This window comes from Gopherus evgoodei, chromosome 6, assembly GCF_007399415.2.
Source record: "Gopherus evgoodei ecotype Sinaloan lineage chromosome 6, rGopEvg1_v1.p, whole genome shotgun sequence".
NCBI classification, from domain to species: Eukaryota; Metazoa; Chordata; order Testudines; family Testudinidae; genus Gopherus; species Gopherus evgoodei.
This window is the reverse complement of record NC_044327.1, coordinates 31661551-31681696: the sequence shown is the minus strand read 5'-3', so window position 1 is coordinate 31681696 and position 20146 is coordinate 31661551. Positions and strand designations below refer to the sequence as shown.

At 43.8% G+C, this 20146-nt stretch overlaps 1 protein-coding gene across 4 annotated transcripts in view; it reads right to left on the bottom strand.

Annotated features, from left to right (window-relative positions):
* The window catches only part of ADAMTSL1 (ADAMTS like 1), a 692925-nt gene that overhangs the window by 78479 nt on the left and 594300 nt on the right, over positions 1–20146 (bottom strand). For all 4 annotated transcript variants that reach the window (XM_030566852.1, XM_030566853.1, XM_030566854.1 and 1 more), the window contains one exon: positions 5749–5959. In XM_030566852.1, the coding sequence (XP_030422712.1) occupies positions 5749–5959 (211 nt within the window). The remainder of the gene's footprint in view (positions 1–5748; positions 5960–20146) is intronic.

Here is a 20146-nt window from a genome sequence, read left to right as displayed (position 1 = left end):
AGCCAGTCAGGTAATTTTGTTCTGTGAAAATTAACCAGCTAGTCTAAATCAGCCTCAGTATTTCAGAACACTGGATAGAATGCAGAAACTGCAACAGATTCCTTCTCTGTCCTGATGACTGTATCTAGTGCAGGGCTAGACTAAAACATGGGCAGTGTTAGCTCCCAGAATCATGTTATTACTTCAGACTTTTTTTTAAATGGAAGTTTCTAGCCTTCATGGCTTGCGCCTTGCGTCTCTATGGTGTGCGTTAACTCTTTCTACTGTTCTAGGGCCCTCCATCAACACCACTCCAGCAGAGGCCATTGTGAGTGTGGTAGGAGGAGAAAAGCCCATTCACCTAAGCAGGCACACTGGGTAAGTACTGGGGGGCCACCATGCTGCTAATCCTGCATCCCCTGGGGGTGGTGCACAAACTGTGGAGAACAGAGAGGTGTGGAGAAAGAAGGTGGGGAAATGGCTCTGTGCTCCATTTTTGCCAGTTCATGAAGCTGGCTGAAAGTTCTCATAGACTCCTGGGTCAGAAGGGACCAATGTGATGATCTAGTCCAACCCCCTGCACAAAGCAGGCCACAGAACCCTACCCATCCACTTCTATAACAAACCCCTAACCTATGTCCAAGCCATTGAAGTCTTCAAATTGTGGTTTGAAGACCTCAAGCTGCAGAGAATCCACCAGCAAGTGACCCATGCCCCACGCTGCAGAGGAAGGCGAAAAACCTCCAGGGCCTCTGCCAATCTGCCCCGGAGGAAAATTCCCTCCCGACCCCAAATATGGCGATCAGCTAAACCCTGAGCATGCGGGCTAGACTCACCAGCCAGCACTCAGAAAAGAATTCTTTGCAGTAACTCAGATCCCATCCCATCCAACATCCCATCACCGACCACTGGGCATACTTATCTGCTGATAATCAAAGTTCAGTTGCCAAAATTAAGCTATCCCATCATACCATCCCTTCCATAAACTTATCAAGCTTAGTCTTAAAGCCAGATATGTCTTTTGCCCCCACTACTCCCCTTGGAAGGCTGTTCCAGAACTTCACTCCTCTTATGGTTAGAAACCTTTGTCTAATTTCAAGTCTAAAGTTCCTAGTGTCCAGTTTATACCCATTTGTTCTGTGTCTACACTGGTACTAAGCTTAAATAATTCCTCTCCCTCCCTAATATTAATCCCTCTGATATATTTATAAAGAGCAAGCATATCCCCCCTCAACCTTCTTTTGGCTAGACTAAACAAGCCAAGCTCTTTGAGTCTCCTTTCACATGACAGGTTTTCCATTCCTCGGTCATCCTAGTAGCCCGTCTCTGAACCTGTTCCAGTTTGAATTCATCCTTCTTAAACATGGGAGACCAGAACTGCACACAGTATTCCAGATGGGGTCTCACCAGCGCCTTATCTAACGGTGCTAACACCTCCTTATCTTTACTGGAAATACCTCGCCTGATGCATCCTAAAACCGCATTAGATTTTTTAATGGCCATATCACATTGGCGGCTCATAGTCATCCTGCGATCAACCAATATCCCAAGGTCCTTCTCCTCCTCTGTTGCTTCCAACTGATGTGTCCCCAATTTATAACTAAAATTCTTATTATTAATCCCTAAGTGCATGACCTTGCACTTTTCACTATTAAATTTTATCTTATTACTATTACTTCAGTTTACAAGGTCATCCAGATCTTCCTGTATGATATCCCGGTCCTTCTCTGTGTTAGCAATACCCCCCAGCTTTGCGTCATCCGCAAACTTTATTAGCACATTCCTGCTTTTTGTGCCAAGGTCAGTAATAAAAAGGTTAAATAAGATTGGTCCCAAAACCGATCCTTGAGGAACTCCACTAGTAACCTCCTTCCAGCCTGACAGTTCACCCTTCAGTACGACCCGTTGTAGTCTCCCCTTTAACCAGTTCCTTATCCACCTTTCAATTTTCATACTGATCCCCATCTTTTCCAATTTGACTAATAATTCCCCATGTGGAACAGTGTCAAATGCCTTACTGAAATCGAGGTAAATTAGGTCTACTGCATTTCCTTTGTCTAAATAATCTGTCACCTTCTCAAAGAAAGAGATCAGGTTGGTTTGGCACGATCTACCTTTAGTAAAACCATGTTGTAATTTGTTCCAATTACCATTGACCTCAATGTCTTTAACTACTTTCTCCTTCAAAATTTTTTCCAAGACCTTACATATTATAGATGTCAAACTAACAGGCCTATAGTTACTCGGAACACTCTTTCTCCCTTTCTGAAAGATAGCAACTATGTTAGCAATTCTCCAGTCATACGGTACAACCCCTGAGTTCGGAGGGATGGTGCAGCGTATGCAGTTCTCCCTGCTCACTGGGGCATTTGGGAAGGGACTGTACCTCTTAAGGACAATCCCCCTGTCCCAAGTTCCTCCTGCAGCAATCCAGATCCGCAATGCCCCCAACACTATGTTGCTACAGTCTAGCCTTCAAGCATGGTTTTTACTGTCTAAAATGACTTGCTTCTATGGGTCTGTAGCAAGGCAGAGCAGCTGCTTTGGGAGCCTAGAGTAGGCCTCTTCCTGCCAGCAGCTCTGCGGGATACAGCTGGCTTCTAAGGCCTGGCACTTCTTAAATTTAAGAAGACATTTTAAAATAAGGAGAAAAATAGCTTGGAAAAGTATGAAGAGGGCAACGGTTTTCCAGTGCTGATCTAGGGCAGGAAATTGTTCCAGAGTAACCTTAGTGACAGGACAGACTGAGCACGCACAGAGAGGGACATGCCTGAGACTTTGGCCTTTATTCAGTAATATAACCAAGACAGATGAAGATTTATTAATGTGACATCTCCCACTTGATCTCTGCAGAGCAGATATTTACTAGGGCTTGTAAAAATTGAATACTGGTATCCACTTTCCTTCAGAAACACACTACTGAAAACAAGATAAACATCCTAATGGCTCAATCCTAGGAACACAACATTTTTAAAATAAATATAGTCTTGAATTTATAAGGATGCATTTTTAATCATTTGGAATGTTACATGCTCTGATGATTATCGGGACTTCATTTGCCAAGAACATTGGGGCTTTTAAACACATCTAATTCAGACCATCTCTCTTTAAAATACAAAGAGCCTCAGAGAAGAAAATATCATTCCTGAACCTTTGTAGATTAAAACTTTTGCTGCTGTTTAAAAATTAGCAGGAGGGAATGGCTATGAAAAGCAGAACCACAGACATTATATGGGCAAGATTCACAACTAGTCAGGAGGCAAGCACAAGGACCTGTGTGGCACTTTAAGGATTGAAGTGGGCCTCAGGGCTTGTCTACACAAACACTTAGACTGTGGCAAGCTGGGGTGTGAATCTACCCTGCACTAGCCTGCCATGCTGTAGTTGTAGTGGACCCTGCTGACGCACATTAACAGTTTGTTAATGCGCTTTGATCCAGTTCCATTTCAAAGAAGATTTTGAATTGCTAATGTGCATAAGCAAGGTCCACATGGACAGCTAAATCATGGCAGGCTAGTGCAGGGCAGATTCACAACCCAGCTAGCCACAAACCAAGTGTTAGTGTAGACAAGTGCTAAGTGATTCATCAGCTTAGCATGGGCCCTGCACAGGAGTAGATTTTGCCCTATGTAAATTCTACTTCAGATAAAATGCTTATAGGGAAATTGCAGCATACCTTGTTGTGGGAAAGGTGTGTGTTCCTACAGGGGCTTGATTCACCTCTGCTGGAAATCAACCCTCCCCTGCACCCTGGAAGAGGGATTCACCCTGAGTGAGGGCAGGCAGTGTTTGAACTCTTCATGGAAAGCTCTTCAGCTTTAAACTGTGACCAGGCCTTCACAGGAGCTCTGCCAGTGGAGGCTCCCTGGGAGATAAGCTGAAACAGTACATACCCCATCTGTCAGGCCAGACCCTGTACCCCGTACCGTGAAGGCTGCACTGGCCAGTTGTGGCTTCCCCAAAGGAGAAATGGCTGCTGCCACCTGGAGCCATCACCATCCAACTCTGGGTGTCCTTTCTACCATTATATGCTCTGTTCCAGAAGCCAACCAGTGCACTGTAGATTCCACAACAGTGAAGAGTAAGAGAACTCACAGCTAGGGACACCAGTGGAAACCCCTACTCTTACAAAAAGACCCTCGCATGCAGATAGGGCCTCAGCTTTAAAGCCTGGTTCCAAAAACCAGCCTCCCTACCAAACTCAATGTCCTAACGTAGATGGAACTGCAGCATACCGATATTCTAACAGCTCTCAAATACATTAGAGCAGTGTGTACTCTGCAAGAACTTGTTACATGCTTTTGGGTAGGTACAGGCAACCTTAAATCTGGCATTTCCCAACTTTTGGAGCACTTGACTTTACCACCCAAACATCCTTTTAATGTAGTTTTTTGGATGTAGTTTATAGTTATAGCGTGTATGCCCAGGGTGTGGGATAGACACATTTAAAAATACGTATGTGTAATATACATATATGCCTTCATATTTTAAATGTGTAGATAATGTTGAGTCTTTTTAAAGAGAAGTGACGGACTCATGCTGTGAGGTTTTAGCAAAATCAGAACTTTGTTGCAAAGATGGCTGCATAAGCCCTGAGCTCCCTCATATATTACTGCTGTACAAGTTTAATAGCACTACTAGGTGAATATATATTAACATGTCATCTAACTCAACTGACTTTTAAATAAGTGGCATACATTACAGCTGGAGCCAGGCATAGCATGGGAAAGCACTGGATAAAACTCCCACTCATTTCCTACTGGGTAAAATTAACCACATACAGAGGGCCAGCAAAAGGCTGATGTACCACTTAAATCCTACTCAAACCATATTTTGAAGGTTTTAATGAGAGGTAAGTGGTGCACTGGCCTTTTTTCTGGCCTCTCTGTTGGGGAGTGAATTTCACCTTCAGTCCTGACCTGCAAGACCTCTTGCTGTGCAGGGTTACATCTAACTCCAGCACTCTCAGTTGTGTCAAGAAGCTGAGAGTTTTCTTTTGCATCTAGATGGCAACAAATTCATTTCAGTTGTGATCTAAAATAGATCTTCCAATTGCCTTCCAAAAACACAGAGCTACCGCACTGATCCAAATATCACACAGTTTAGAAGGAGATTTTTAGACAGAAGGCAACTAGGCACCTACCACTACTACTACCACCAACTCCCACTGAAAGTCACTAAGACTGAAGTGTCTAAACCAACATTTGTGCCTTTGAAAAATCCCATCCTTAAGTAGGGGAAAAATCTCTCCACAGCTAGAATATTACTTTAATTTTCAAGGAATGCCCACAAACTTGTTCTATTCATTCTCTCCTTCCCCATCTGGTATTAATACAATCTCTGTATAGCTTGACTCCTATGGACCTTTGTGTGGCTACCCCGCAAGCCATATGACGGCAGCTAAGAATTATGTGGTGCGGCATCTTTTTTCATTACCCGTGACTCTGATTTATGATCCTTTTAGATTTGAAGCTGATTCAGACTTAATAATAGTCAATATTTATTTGTGAAAATCAATTACAAATTAATCCACTTTAGTGAAAAAAAAATTCTCTGTCTCTTTGTTTTTATATTGACCTTGTTTAAGATGAGATAACAAGATACCACTGTCCTGGGATCTTCAAGGGAGACATCTATGTTTCATTTTTTAAATGAATTTACCAGCCTGCCCTGTGTGATAAATGAATCTTCTTGCCTGCACTGAACGACTATGTATCACCGACTAAACTAGATCAAACGGGATACAATGGATTAGGTGCATACTCTTACCTGTTGCCATTCTCTATGGTACCAGGATGGTGGGCAGTCAAAACGATTGCAGGCTTGCACTAAGGTGGGCTTCGGTTTATGACACAGCTCATCTGCCAAAATCACCGTCTCATTCGTCTCTCTTGAGAGGAGGTGAGAGCAGAAGACATCTCGAGTCTGCAGTCCAACTCCACAGGTGAGACTGCAGAAGCTCCATTTCCCAATCTCCCACCTGAGAAGGGACCAGAAAGAGGAAGCCTTGAGCATACAATGAAAACAACATCACTCACTTCTTAGCCTAGTGATAGCTGGACTGGAGAAGCTGTAACTGAATGGAAACTGCTGAAGCTTTACTTTCAGATTAATTTGGGTTATTTTGCCCTCCTCCCCACCCCAGCATCCTCATGTCTGCACTATAGAAGCTAAACAGAACCACTGATTGATTATTGTTGTTTTGTATTGTAAATTCAGGTCAAAAGTTCTTTGACTTCAAGTCTCTCAGCAGCCTGCTGTCCCATGGAAACACTTCCGCCTCATTAAAAAGGGTTATTGCTGGCTGTAGCACTTGAGACTTATGAGCTCAAGATAGAACGAGCTAAAACAGATTGGCTCTTTTGTGGAAGGGCAGGGAGGAATAATCTAGTAGCAATTTCATTAGCGTAAATGCTGCTGGTGCATTGGGGAGGAATCTCTGCCAGGAGACTAGGTTGTAGGATTCCTAATTTACTTGCTGTTGCTGTTGGGGTTGGGGAATGCCAGAACCTTCATGAACGGCAGTAGGATGGCACCACTAGCATTGGAAGTCACTGGCTGGATGCCTAGAGTTACAAACAAAATGGTCTGCGGGGAGATGTTGGATGGAATGGGAACTGAGTTACTGCAGAGAATTCCTTCTTGGGTGCTGGCTGGTGACTCTTGCCCACATGCTCAGGGTTTAGCTGATCGCCATATTTGGGGTCGGGAAGGAATTTTCCTCCAGGGCGGATTGGCAGGGGCCCTGGAGGTTTTTCGCCTTCCCCTGCAGCGTGGGGCACGGGCCGCTTGCTGGTGGTTTCTCTGCAACTTGAGGTCTTCAAACCAGTTTTGAGGATTTCAATAACTTGGTCCTGGGACAGGGGTTGTTATAAAATTGGATGGGTGGGGTTCTGTGGCCTGCCTTGTGCAGGAGGTCAGACTAGATGATCAGATTGGTCCCTTCTGACCTATGAGTCTATGAGTCTAAACACCACCTCTGTATCAACAGAGGAACTGTAGGTGCCAGCATAAATTAGCCCTTAAAAATACCCTAATGCTCATCACAATAAACACAAAACTTTCTTGCAGCTGGGCCCCTCCCCAGCCCCATAGATTAATTTTGGGAACATTTACTAACATGGTCAACTATGCACAGACCCCAGCACAAATAGCTGAGCCCCACTCCTTGCATACCAGAGAAAGCCAGGGGCTGAATTAAGGCTCTGACTTACACACACATTATTAAAAATGAATCTTACGTTCTTGACAGGAGCCCAAAATGTCATCTCATCAACCTTCCCCAAAACACTAGGGCTAGACTTGAATGCTCCTATGTATATTTGGAAGACATGAGGGCTGGATTCTGCCATCTTTCCTAATATTGAGTCATACTTTCCTTCCTGAGTAGTCCTACTGAAATCAGTGGGGGTAAGGCAATATTCAACACCAAAAAGGCTGGAAGAATCTGTCCCTGAGGAAGCAAAACAAGATAGAAACCAACTCGTCTGGTTCTATTGGAAGGCTAGGTTCAATATTTGTTCTCTCTCTCAATTATGTCTATATCAAATCGTTCAGGTTACAAGTAAAAAGAGTCCCTCCACCAAATGACAGGGCTGAGCTGCTCAGAGTGGGACCCAAAAGCCACAGTATGCTCTTTCTGGGCCTGATCTGTCAACAAGGCTATGTCATTTGACACCAGCAGAGGATGTGCTTTGTACATCATCAGAAACAAAGATTCTGTAGGTGGAACTTAGATTCCCATTTGTTGCTGAAATCCAGCTCACCCTTCTCTAGCTGGTTTGGCTCTGCAGAGCTAGTGATAATAATAAAAACTTGTTTTTGTAAATAAAATAACCCTATATAACATGGAGCACATATCGAGTAAGAAGGTGCCATTTTTATAGTCACATTCCTAACCACAACACATTAAATACCAGTAAGTCTGATCATTGCACCAGCAGCTATATTTCCATTAAACAACAGTGACATCTGGCAGCCAGTTCCACTAATCCAGTGTGCTCCCCTTACAAATGAGAGTATTAAATCAGATTTTCCTATAAAGTTGTCAATCAAAATTAATGTAGATATCAGCTACTCTCTGTTCATTGAACATCTTAGATTGAGATATTTGAGTCGGGTGCTAAAAATAAGGCATTTTCCTCCTCATGAATTTATTTTGATACGGGTCTCATTATATCAGCTGCCAAAATTTCTTGTCTTCAAGAGTGGCTAGTCATTGTTTCCTCCAGCAACTCCTTGTTTGTTTTGGTATAAATGTTTCTGTTGACAGTTCACATCCAAGTGGCTAGAGTGCCACCATAATGCTTCCTAACTCTTGGCTTCTGCAAAAGAGGGGGTCTGTTTCTTTATACAAAGAATAATGTCATTTTTCAATAGGAAGAAAAGATTTGTCTTTGCAGCATTTACATTTTTCTGTTGAAAGTTTCATCTATTGCTCCATCTGTAACACTGGCTTGTTCAATATTCTCCATTGGCTCCAAACGGGAGAGTCTTAGAGGGGATCAGGAAATATGGGGTCAAATTCTTCCTCCGCTTACACTTGTGCAACCCCACTGACTTTAATGGCGTTTCAGGGATATAAGTGAGCTTGGTCCTTAATGGGGAGGTCTGAATAACCAGAAAAAGCAGGAGTTATGTGGATAATCAGTAGTATTTACAACCTAATAATAAAAAAGGACAAAGACCAGTGATAATGGGTAAGTCTACACTATGGAATTATTCCGATTTTACATAAACCGGGTTTTGTAAAACAGATTGTATAAAGTCGAGTGCACGCAGCCACACTAAGCACATTAATTCGGCGGTGTGTATCCATGGTCCGAGGCTAGCGTCGATTTCTGGAGCGTTGCACTGTGGGTAGCTATTCCGTAGCTATCTCATAGTTCCCGCAGTCTCCCCAGCCCCTTGAAATTCTGGGTTGAGATCCCAGTGCCTGATGGGGCAAAAATCATTGTCGCGGGTGGTTCTGGGTAAATGTCACCAGTCATTCCTTCCTCCGGGAAAGCAACGGCAGACAATCATTTCGCGCCCTTTTTCCCTGGATTGCCCTGGGAGATGCCATAGTACGGCAATCATGGAGACCATTTAGCTTTTTTTTTTTTTTTTTTTTTTTTTACTGTCACCGTATATCTACTGGATGTTGTTAACAGATGCGGTACTGCAGCGCTACACAGCAGCATTCATTTGCCTTTGCATGATAGCAGAGACGGTCATCAGTCGTTCTGTACCGTCTGCTGTGCGATTGTAAATTGGCAATGAGATGACGGTTATCTGTCGTTCTGTACCGTCTGCTGCTGTCATGGGTGCCTCTGGCTGAGGTCGACCGGGGGCGCAAAGACAAAAATGGGAATCACTTCCTGAGTCAATCCCTCCTTTATGGTATCTAAAAATAGAGTCAGTCCTGCCTAGAATATGGGGCAAGTGTACTAGAGAACCAGTGTACCAGAGAACTAGAGAGCACAACCGCTCCGTGTCATATTCCACAGAAATGATGAGCTGCATGCCATTCACGGGGGGGGTGCCCCTGCAACAACCCCACCCGTTGCTTCCCTCCTCCCTCAACCTTCCTGGGCTACCGTGGCAGTGTCCCCCCCATTTGTGTGATGAAGTAATAAAGAATACAAGAATAAGAAACACTGACTTGTTAGTGAGATAAAATGAGGGGGAGGCAGCCTCCAGCTGCTATGATAGTCCAGGCAGGACATTAAGCGGTGTGGGGGAGAGGAGCTCAGCATACCACTGCTATGATAGTCCAGGCAATACAGAATCTTTTCTTTACACATGAAAAGGAGGGGGCTGATGGAGCTCAGCCCCCAGTTGCTATGATGAGGACGGTTACCAGCCGTTCTGTATCATCTACTGGGAATGACCGGGAACCATTCCTATTTTTACCCAGGCGCCCCCGGCCGGCCTCACCTGAGGCCAGCTGGGGGCACTCACGGGCTCATGACGAGGATGGCTATCAGTCCTTCTGCACTGTACCGTCTGCCACCGGGGAGGGGTGGAGAAAGGATGCTACTGTTTACTGCTGCAGCACCGTGTCTACCAGCAGCATGCAGTATACGTAGGGTGACATATAAAAAATCAAGAAACCATTTTTTCCCCTTTTCTATCATGGACGGGGGGAGGGGGGTGTTAAATTGACGAGGTAGACCCTGAACCACCCCGGACAATGTGTTTGACCCTACAGGCATTGGGAGCTCAACCAAGAATGCAAATTATTTTCGGAGACTGCGGGGACTGTGGGATAGCTGGAGTCCTCAGTACCCCCTCCCTCCCTCCATGAGCGTCCATTTGATTCTTTGGCTTTCTGTTACGCATGTCATGCAGCACTGTGCTGTGGACTCTGTATCAGCCTGGAGATTTTTTTTAAATGCTTTGGCATTTCGTCTTCCGTAATTGAGCTCTGATAGAACAGATCTGTCTCCCCATACAGCAGTCAGATCCAGTATCTCCCATACAGTCCATGTTGGAGCTCTTTTTGGATTTGGGACTGCATCGCCACCTGTGCTGATCAGAGCTCCACGCTGGACAAACAGGAAATGAAATTCAAAAGTTCGCGGGGCTTTTCCTGTCTACCTGGCCACTGCATCCGAGTTCAGATTGCTGTCCAGAGTGGTCACAGTGGTGTACTGTGGGATACCGCCCGGAGACCAATACCGTTGATTTGCGGCCACACTAACCCTAGTCCGATATGGTAATACCGATTTTAGCGCTACTCCTCTCGTCTGGGAGGAGTACAGAAACCGATTTAAAGAGCCCTTTATATCGATATGAAGGGCCTCGTTGTGTGGACAGGTATAGCGTTAAATCAGTTTAACTCTGCTAAAACTGATTTAAACACGCAGTGTAGACCAGGCCACTATCACAGAAAATTATCATAGAAAATATGGATAGGGTTGGTTGCATCACCATTATTACTAAAACTGCCTAACACTTCCCACTGTAAGACCCTATTTTCTCAGTTGCTTACAAAACTGTCCCAACTTTTATAATGTTTTTTAATGTATGCATGTGTGTGTGTAATTTTCTAGACTTTTAAAATACTATTTTTCCACAGGACTCCTGCCTCATCAGTGCACCGGATGGACCTGCTCTGAGGATAAATCAAATTTGAGTGATGAAGGCTGTTGTTCGTAGGAGCCCTGCTTCATTTGTTGCAGTAACTGGAAGGTGTGTAGTGAATGAGGCAGGGGATTTGAGGAAGAGAAAGGATGGTCGTGTGGTTAAGGCAGCTGAATGATGCCCTAGGGAACTGGATTCTATCCCTGTCTCTGCCCCAGAGTTCTTAAGTGAAGCCAAAGAACTGACTTAAACCAAACTTCTCATAGGTGGCCACTAATGGTGTGTTCTTCATTTTCTGAGCTTGACTTCAGACCCTGGAGTCTGAGTTGCAGAAATGCTGAGCACTCACAGCTGCAAATGAAGCCAATGGGAGTTGTGCTTTGAACATATAAAATGCTAAATAATGCTACATACTCTGAAAAACCAGGTTCTAGGAGTCTCAAATTGGGCACCCAAAATTAGGGGACCTTAATATCTGTGTGTCTCAATTCCTCATCTGTAAAATGGGGTAACAACTCCCCCTACATCTCACAGGGGCGTTGTGAAAATAAATTTATGTTTGTGAAGCACTCAGACACTATAGTGATGAATACCATAGTGAAGGCCATGAGAAAATTAAAAATTCTGTCTTCAGAACAGGGTCTGAATAGTGTGTAGTAAATAAAATTCGGCGCCAGACATTGAACAATGGGGAGAAAAGACAATATCAAATAGCTGCTGATTAAATGAGCACCTCTATTCTGTGCATTCAAGGAGGCAAGGATCCTGTGGAAAATATATCTGTATGATAACGCATATGCCCAAGGGGCTGAATAAAGGGTGTGCAGGCAATCTTAATTCTGACATTTCCTAACTTTTGAATGATTGACTTTGCAATCTTGATAATGTTCTTTTAATCTGGTTCTTTGCTGTGTAATTATGTGTGTGTCTGTCATACTTCAGGTATTTCAAAGGATGAGTTAAAGACTGGTACTGCAGAATGGCTGTATAGGCAATGATTATATTCTTCCTGCATTAGCCCTGGGCATTAAAACTTGTTTTACCAAAACAAAGAATACTGATTAGGACAAAGGGTTAAATCCTGTTCTTTGCAGGATGTCATGGGATCTTAACTTCTACTTCAGCCACCAGTGATAGGCACCTGATGAGTGTAGAGACTCATCTGAAGAATGGCCGCTCTCCTGACACTATGGTGAAAGTTGCTGTATTATGGTTAGGTTAGACAGCACAACATCTCTTCACCCCATGGCTGTGGGCATAACTCAAATCCTGTTGCTGGTAACAGTACTGAATTATTATAATCAGTAAATTTTAGAGTCACTTATACACATGAATAAAGTTTGCAGGATCAGGAACTGAACGGAGAGAGGTTTGTTTAACTGGAACTGGTGTCTTAGTGAACTGACTGTGGCAGTTAGAATAAAATAACATATAAAAAGCTATAAGGAATATTTATTCTTGCTGGTTGACAGACCAGCTGACAGTTTTTGGCTTTGTACTCTCTCTATTGTTTCCTGAAAGTGAAAGAGAAAGATTGCATGATCTCTGTGTGAAACACACTTTGTCTCTCTCTCTCTCTCCTCCCCACCCCCACATCTGCCAGTGCCCAAAGTAACATCAATAAGTAGCAGCAGAACTGCAATGCCATTCCGGCTTTTTCCACAGAAAACATTGGCATGTGTGCACATCAAATCATTAGGCTGTGCTTGCTCTTGGTCTGTTAGTTTACCTGTAAGGGCAATGGCTTAAACAAGTAACCTCCCCAAAACGTCTCCTCACCTCACTTAAGTCCTGGAAAGCAGTTTTATATTTTAAACACAAATGAGATGCCTAAAAGCTGTCAGTGACCATAGCTCACAAGGACCAGAAGCAGTAAGTTTTTGACCTTTGCATAGACTTGTGCACATATGCCACACTGAACTTTTGAACTGGCTGAAGAAAAACTGTTCATACTGCTACAGAAAAACAAAGGCATTCAGAGATTGCTGAAAAGAGGAAGGGTAAAATGCGGGGGAAAGACCATTCACAGCGCTTGAGGTGGTTGGGATTTTTTTCCCCAGAGTTACTTTGCAAATGAGCATAAATGAAAGGAGGTTTATTTTCAAAGGTTCCTATGGAACTGCAGAGTATGCCGATGACAATCAAAATAATACATCCTGATTATTGCCATTGCTAGGTTGTGTGAAAAGTTTATGACAAAACTGAAATGCACTTGATTTTGTATCTTTACAAACTCAAAACAGATCAGTTTTCTTAAAAAAGTTTATGATACTTTCAAGTGAAGCCAGGCTCAGTTTCCCTGCAGATCTTTATTATTATTTAGCATTTGCTCAGCACTCACAATGCACTTAGAGTTGTATAGTACACATAAAGACAGCCACCAGCCCTTGTATTGAACGTGGGCTGGTTCTGCAATGAAATGGTCAAACAGTGCAGCTTCCAACACATTTTATTTTGAGGTTATGGGTTCACCTGTATGCAGCTTCAGAGGTACATTGGAACTGGACAAAATGTCCATTCAAAGCCCTGAAAATCAAAAGCACTAAGTGTCATGTAACTCTAATAAGTGTTAAAGAATAAAAGGGGAGTAGTGATGTATGGTGTGATGGATGTTATAAAGTCTGAGTAATTACAATTTCCAGACAAATTATGTGCACAGAAAAACCATCCATTTAGGAAATCTAGAGATCAGCTCTTGCAAGGAGCTGGACAAATAATGCGTAATGAATAATTTATTTGACTAATTCCACCTTTTTTTCTATTTTTCAAATTGTCCATGAACAGACTGATTTTCCTGAATGGATTCATTGTCCAAATTTAGGCCTGATCAAGCCAAGTACTTAAGTCTGTGCTTAACTTCAGGCATGTGAGCGGTTCCACTGAGTAAACTGAGGACCAGAGTGCTCAGCAATTTGCAGGACAGAGAGAACAGGATAGAGATAGACAACTCAAATCTAGCAGCAAAGGAGCGAATGCACCAGAAAATGCCTTCATTCTGCAAACCTTCATTCATAATTTGGGCATTAATTATACTATATTATTACTATTACTCATAATGTGAAACAGTTTCTAAAGCAGAAGCACACGTAGATAGTAACTTAGAGCTGCTCTAAATTAAGAGTATGATTCTGTAGCTGCTACACAGGAAAAGCTCCCAGAACAGTCAATGAGACTTTTGCCAGCAGTCCCTAAATCAAATGTCTTCATCATGTTATAAGGCATTTTTGGTTGTGTAAGAGCCTATAGCTTGGAATGGGAGATGACCCAAAGGTTTACATCCAACTCTTAAGTTTTACATAACCTAATATGAATGGAAAGTTTTAAATTGCCTTTTAAAATAATTTCAATGAAAGCATATTGTTTTTTATTTTTAGAACTAAAGAAAAGTAACAGAAATTATGACCTTGCAATACTGGACTAAGGCTCAGGCCATCTCGGCTCAGTTCCTGGCTCTGCCACAAACCCCATCTCTGACTTTGGGCAAATCTTTGAAGGCATGATTTAGCAAAACACTTCAGCATGTATTTGTACTTTAAGCATGTGACTAGTCCTATTGACTTCCACGGGAGTACACAAGTGCTTAAGTGCTTTGCTGGTTCAGGATCAATTGTTCTGTGCCTCAATTCCGCATCTGGAAAATGGGTATAATGAAACTTCTGTTCTTTCATCCGTTGTCTGTCTTAAGACTATGCTATTTGAGGAAGGGACTGTCTCCGACTATTTGTTTGTACAGTACCTAGCACAATGGGACTCTGATCTTGACTGGAGCCTCTAGGCACTACAGCAATATAAATAATAGTAAACAGTTAATTTTATTAATAATCCTCTATTCACCAGAGCGATTGGTGCCAGTATAAGATCCTAGATAGAGACATAGATCATAGTTTTAAAGATATGGGAACTAGGAAGTGATGATAACTATTAACTAACTATTCATGGAAGGTAAAACTGACAAATCTAATTTCACAGTCAAAACTGTGCCAAAAAAATCTAGACTTCAGACACCATGGGGATAAGCACAGTATAGATAGATTAGATAGGCAGAAGTTTAAAGATGTGAAGTGCCTGCTCCAAAGCCTGTTTGAGGCCAATGGAAAGAAGTCTTTTGGATCAGGCCATAAATGAAGATCAGAAATGATGAAAAAACAAAGTAGATTTTAAAACATTCTTATAATCGAGATGTTATAAGAAAGGAACAATTTGAAAGATATACGATCGTCATCTTGACAGTTTCCCTTCAAGTAATGCCAAGAAAATTGAACAGCACATGAGAAAAGCAAACAGTCTTCTACACAAAGATCTCCCAGCCCAGTTATATAAAAAAAAAAATGAAATTATCATTTTACATAGTTAAAGCCATATGAAAGTGATACAAGAGGACTTATTCTTTTTAAAATAAGCATTCTTCAGTTTGGAGTGAGGTCTGTCTGTGAGCCTCTTACCTCTTAACATATGGCACCTGCACATAGAGACCCTCTCCTTATTGTTAAGGAGCTGCATGGCAACAGTGTATATTCACACACACACACACCAGAGTGAATTAATCACATATTACATCAATAGTGGGCTTTTTCTCTCTGCCTCTCACCCTACACATCCTGCACCTGACATTGGAGACAGAGAAATCTCTGATGGGACAGCACACAACCTTTTGATTTCAGTTACAGTGCTTGATTTGTATTTGTGGCAATGCAACCCAATTATCTGTGTGCATATATGCTTGTTGGACACTTGATTATAACATCCACCATGGGGTGAATCCAGGGCCGGCTTTAGGAAGTGCAGGGCCCAATTAGAACAGTTTCGACAGGGCCCCATCAGGGATGACTAAAAAAAAAAACAACACACATGTAAAAAAACACGTGGGGCTTGTACTCACCAGGCGGTGCTCTAAGTCTTTGGCGGCACTTCGGCAGTGGGTCCTTCACTTGCTCCAGGGTCTTCAATGGCACTGAAGGACCTGCCACCGAAGTGCGGCCGAAGACTCAGAGCACCACCGGGTAACTGAAAATTAAAAAGATACCTCTAGCCAGGGAAGGGATTGTCACTGGGTGTGGGGCCCGATTTGGGGGAATTGGTGGAATAGGCCTGTCACAGTATAATTCCCAATTCTGAACCTTAGCGTCCAAAATATGGGTACTAGCATGAATTCCTCTAAGCTTAATTTCCAGCTTAGATCCTGTAGTGTTGCCACCAATCAGGACTTAGAGTAGAGTGCCTGATAAACTCTGGTCTCCCCCAAAACCTTCCCTGGGGACCCCCAAATTCCTTGAGTCTCACAACAAAGGGGAATAAACCATTTCCCTTCCCCCTCCTCCCTCCAGGTGTTTCTTCCCTGGGCTCCTGGAGAGATACACAGATTCAAGTTCTGTGAATCTAAACAAAGGGATTCCCCCTTCTCCTTTCTTCCTCCCAGATCTTTCCCGCCCTGGGTACACTAGGAGATCACCGTGATTCAAACTCCTTGAATCACAACACAGAGAAATCAGGTGGGTTCCCCCCCTTTCTCTCCCCCTCCCTTCTCCTTCCCTGTTAAGTACAGACTCAATTCCCTTGAGCCTCAACAAGGGGAAAAATCAGACAGGTCTTAAAAGCAAAACTTTTAATAAAAGAAAAAAAGAATAAAGAAAATCACTGTAAATTCAAGATGGAATATTACAGGGTCTGTCAGCTTATAGAAACTGGAGAAAAAAGCCTCCTCCAGCAGAAATACAATTTAAAATACTTTTAGCCAAATACACATTAGACCCCTACCAGCCAGATACACATTTGCAAATAAAGCAAAAACAATTAAAAAGACTAAACAGCCTTTCTACCTTTTGTACTTACTAAATTGGAATAGAAGATTAGAGAGCCTGTAGGTACATGTGGTCACTCTAAGAGCCGAGAGAGAACAAAGCAAAACCCAAAAAACACAAACAAAGGCTTCCCTCCACCGAGATTTGAAAGTATCTTGTCTCCTGATTGGTCCCCTAGTCATGTGTTTGGTTCCCTGTTTGTTAACCCTTTACAGGTATAAGAGACATTAATCCTTAATTATCTGTTTATGACATGCCCCCCAAATCGCAGACAGTGGGGAACCTCACTGGCGGTGATTTCTTCCTAGAACTTTAGAACAAACAGCTTAAAACAACACATGCACCTTTACATATACTACTAAGTATGCAAACTACAAGACTTTCTACATTTCAAGGACAAATTTCAACCAGTGGATTCTGGGAAACTTTCACGAGAGAGTGCATCAGCTACTTTGTTAGAAGCTCCTGAAATATGTTGAATTTCAAGATCAAAATCTTGGAGACCTAAACTCCAACAAAGCAGTTTTTTGTTGTTCCCCTTGGCAGTATGAAGCCACTTTAGCGCAGCATGGTCGGTTTGTAGCTGGAACCGCCGTCTCCAAACGTATGGCGTAGCTTTTCCAGGGCGTATACAATGGCGTAGCATTCCTTTTCAATGATTGACCAGTGACTTTCCCTCTCAGACAGTTTCTTGCTGAGAAACACGACAGGATGGAAGTTGTGATCTGGTCCTTCCTGCATGAGAACTGCTCCTATACCACGCTCAGATGCATCTGTGGTTACTAGGAATGGTTTGTCAAAGGCTGGGGCTCTTAGCACAGGGTCAGACATGAGCGTTGCCTTAAGTTGGGTAAAGGCTTTTTGACACTCATTAGTCCACTTGACTGCATTTGGCTGGGTCTTTTTGGTCAGGTCGGTCAGTGGGGCAGCGATTTGGCTGTAGTGTGGTACAAATCGCCTGTAGTACCCGGCCAAGCCTAAGAAGGATTGGACCTGTTTCTTTGACTTTGGGACAGGCCACTTTTGGATAGCATCCACCTTGGCCTGTAGGGGGTTTATGGTTCCTCGACCCACCTGGTGCCCCAGGTAAGTTACTTTGTTTTGGCCTATTTGACACTTTTTGGCCTTAACAGTTATTCCGGCCTGCCTGATGCGCTCAAAGACCTTTTCCAGGTGTTCGGGCCACGAGTCTGAAAAAATGGCCACATCATCGAGGTAGGCAACTGCATATTCTCCCAATATTGCTAGTAGACCATCTACCAGCCTTTGGAAGGTGGCGGGTGCATTTCGCAGCCGTAAAGGAAGTACATTAAATTCATACACGCCCACATGGGTGATGAATGCGGACCTTTCCTGGGCAGGTTCGTCTAGCGGTACTTGCCAGTACCCCTTGGTTAAGTCTATTGTAGATATGAATTGGGCACGTCCCAACTTTTCCAATAGCTCATCGGTGCATGGCATTGGATAGCTGTCTGGACGAGTTACCGCATTTAGCTTACGGTAGTCCATGCAAAAGCGTATTTCCCCATCTGGTCTGGGTACCAGAACCACTGGAGATGCCCATGCACTGGTAGATGAGCGGATTATACCCATCTGTAACATGTTCTGGATCGCCCGTTCTATCGCAGCTTGGGCGTGAGGAGACACTCGCTAGGGTGGGGTTCTAATTGGGTGAGCATTACCTGTGTCAATGGAGTGGTATGCCCGTTCAGTCCATCCTAGGGTGGCTGAGAACAATGGGGCAAAGCTAGTGCACAGCTCCTTGATTTGTTGCCACTGCAGACGTTTCAGGGTGGTGGAGAGGTTCACCTCTTCCACGCCACTTTCAGTTTTTCCTTCGTAGTAGACACCTTCAGGCCACTCAGCGTCATCTCCTCCCTGGGCTGTAAACTGACAAACCTGTAAGCCTCTGGAATAAAAGGGCTTGAGAGAATTAACATGGTACACTCTGGGCTTTAGGGAGGAATTGGGAAATGCTATGAGGTAGTTAACAGCTCCCAGGCGCTCTTGGACCATGAATGGCCCTTCCCATGATGCTTCCATCTTATGGGCCTGTTGCGCCTTCAAGACCATAACCTGGTCTCCTACCTTGAAGGAACGCTCTCTGGTATGTTTATCATACCAGGCCTTTTGTTCTTTTTGAGTATCCTTTAGGTTTTCTTTAGCAAGGGCTAAAGAGTGCTGGAGGGTGCCTTGTAGGTTGCTTACAAAGTCCAGAATGTTAGTTCCTGGAGAAGGCGTAAACCCCTCCCATTGCTGCTTCACCAACTGTAATGGCCCCTTAACTTCGTGACCATACACAAGCTCAAACGGTGAAAACCCTAAACTGGGATGTGGTACAGCCCTGTAGGCAAAAAGTAACTGCTGCAACACTAGGTCCCAGTCATTGTAGTGTTCATTGACGAATTTACGTACCATGGCCCCCAAAGTTTCAGTAAACCTTTCCACCAGGCCATTGGTTTGATGGTGGTACGGGGTGGCAACCAAGTGGTTCACCCCATGAGTTTCCCACAGTTCTTTCACGGTCCCTGCCAGGAAATTAGATCCTGAATCTGTAAGGATGTCGGAGGGCCAACCTACCCTGGCAAAAATGTCTGTTAGGGCCAGGCACACAGCTTTAGCCCTGGTGTTGCCTAGAGCTACTGCTTCCAGCCATCGTGTAGCAAAATCCATGAAAGTCAGTACGTACTGTTTTCCTCTGGGGGTCTTTTCTGGGAAAGGACCCAGAATATCCACAGCTACTTGCTGAAAAGGGACCTCAATTATGGGGAGTGGCTGGAGAGGGGCTTTGACCTTGTCTTGGGGCTTTCCCACCCTTTGGCATACCTCACAAGACCGGACATACTTGGCAATGTCCTTGCCCATTCCCTCCCAGTGGAAGGACTTCCCCAACCGGTCCTTGGTTCTGTTCACCCCAGCATGGCCACTAGGATGACCATGGGCTAAGCTTAAGAGCTTTTCCCGGTACTTAGCTGGAACCACCAACTGTTTTTGCGGATGCCAGTCTTCCTGGTGTCCACCAGAAAGAGTCTCCTTGTATAAAAGTCCTTGTTCTACAACAAACTGGGATCGATTAGAAGAGCTGAGAGGTGGTGGGGTGCTCCGTGCCGCCGCCCAAGCTTTCTGAAGGCTGTCGTCTGCTTCCTGCTCAGTCTGGAACTGTTCCCTTGAGGCTTGGGTCACCAGTTCTTCCTTAGACTGGGGATTTGGGCTTGGTCCCTCTGGAAGCGATGCAGGTAATGGGGTTGTTTTCGTTGCTAGTGAACCGCTCTCCGCTGGTGCACCAGGAAGTATTTCAGTCT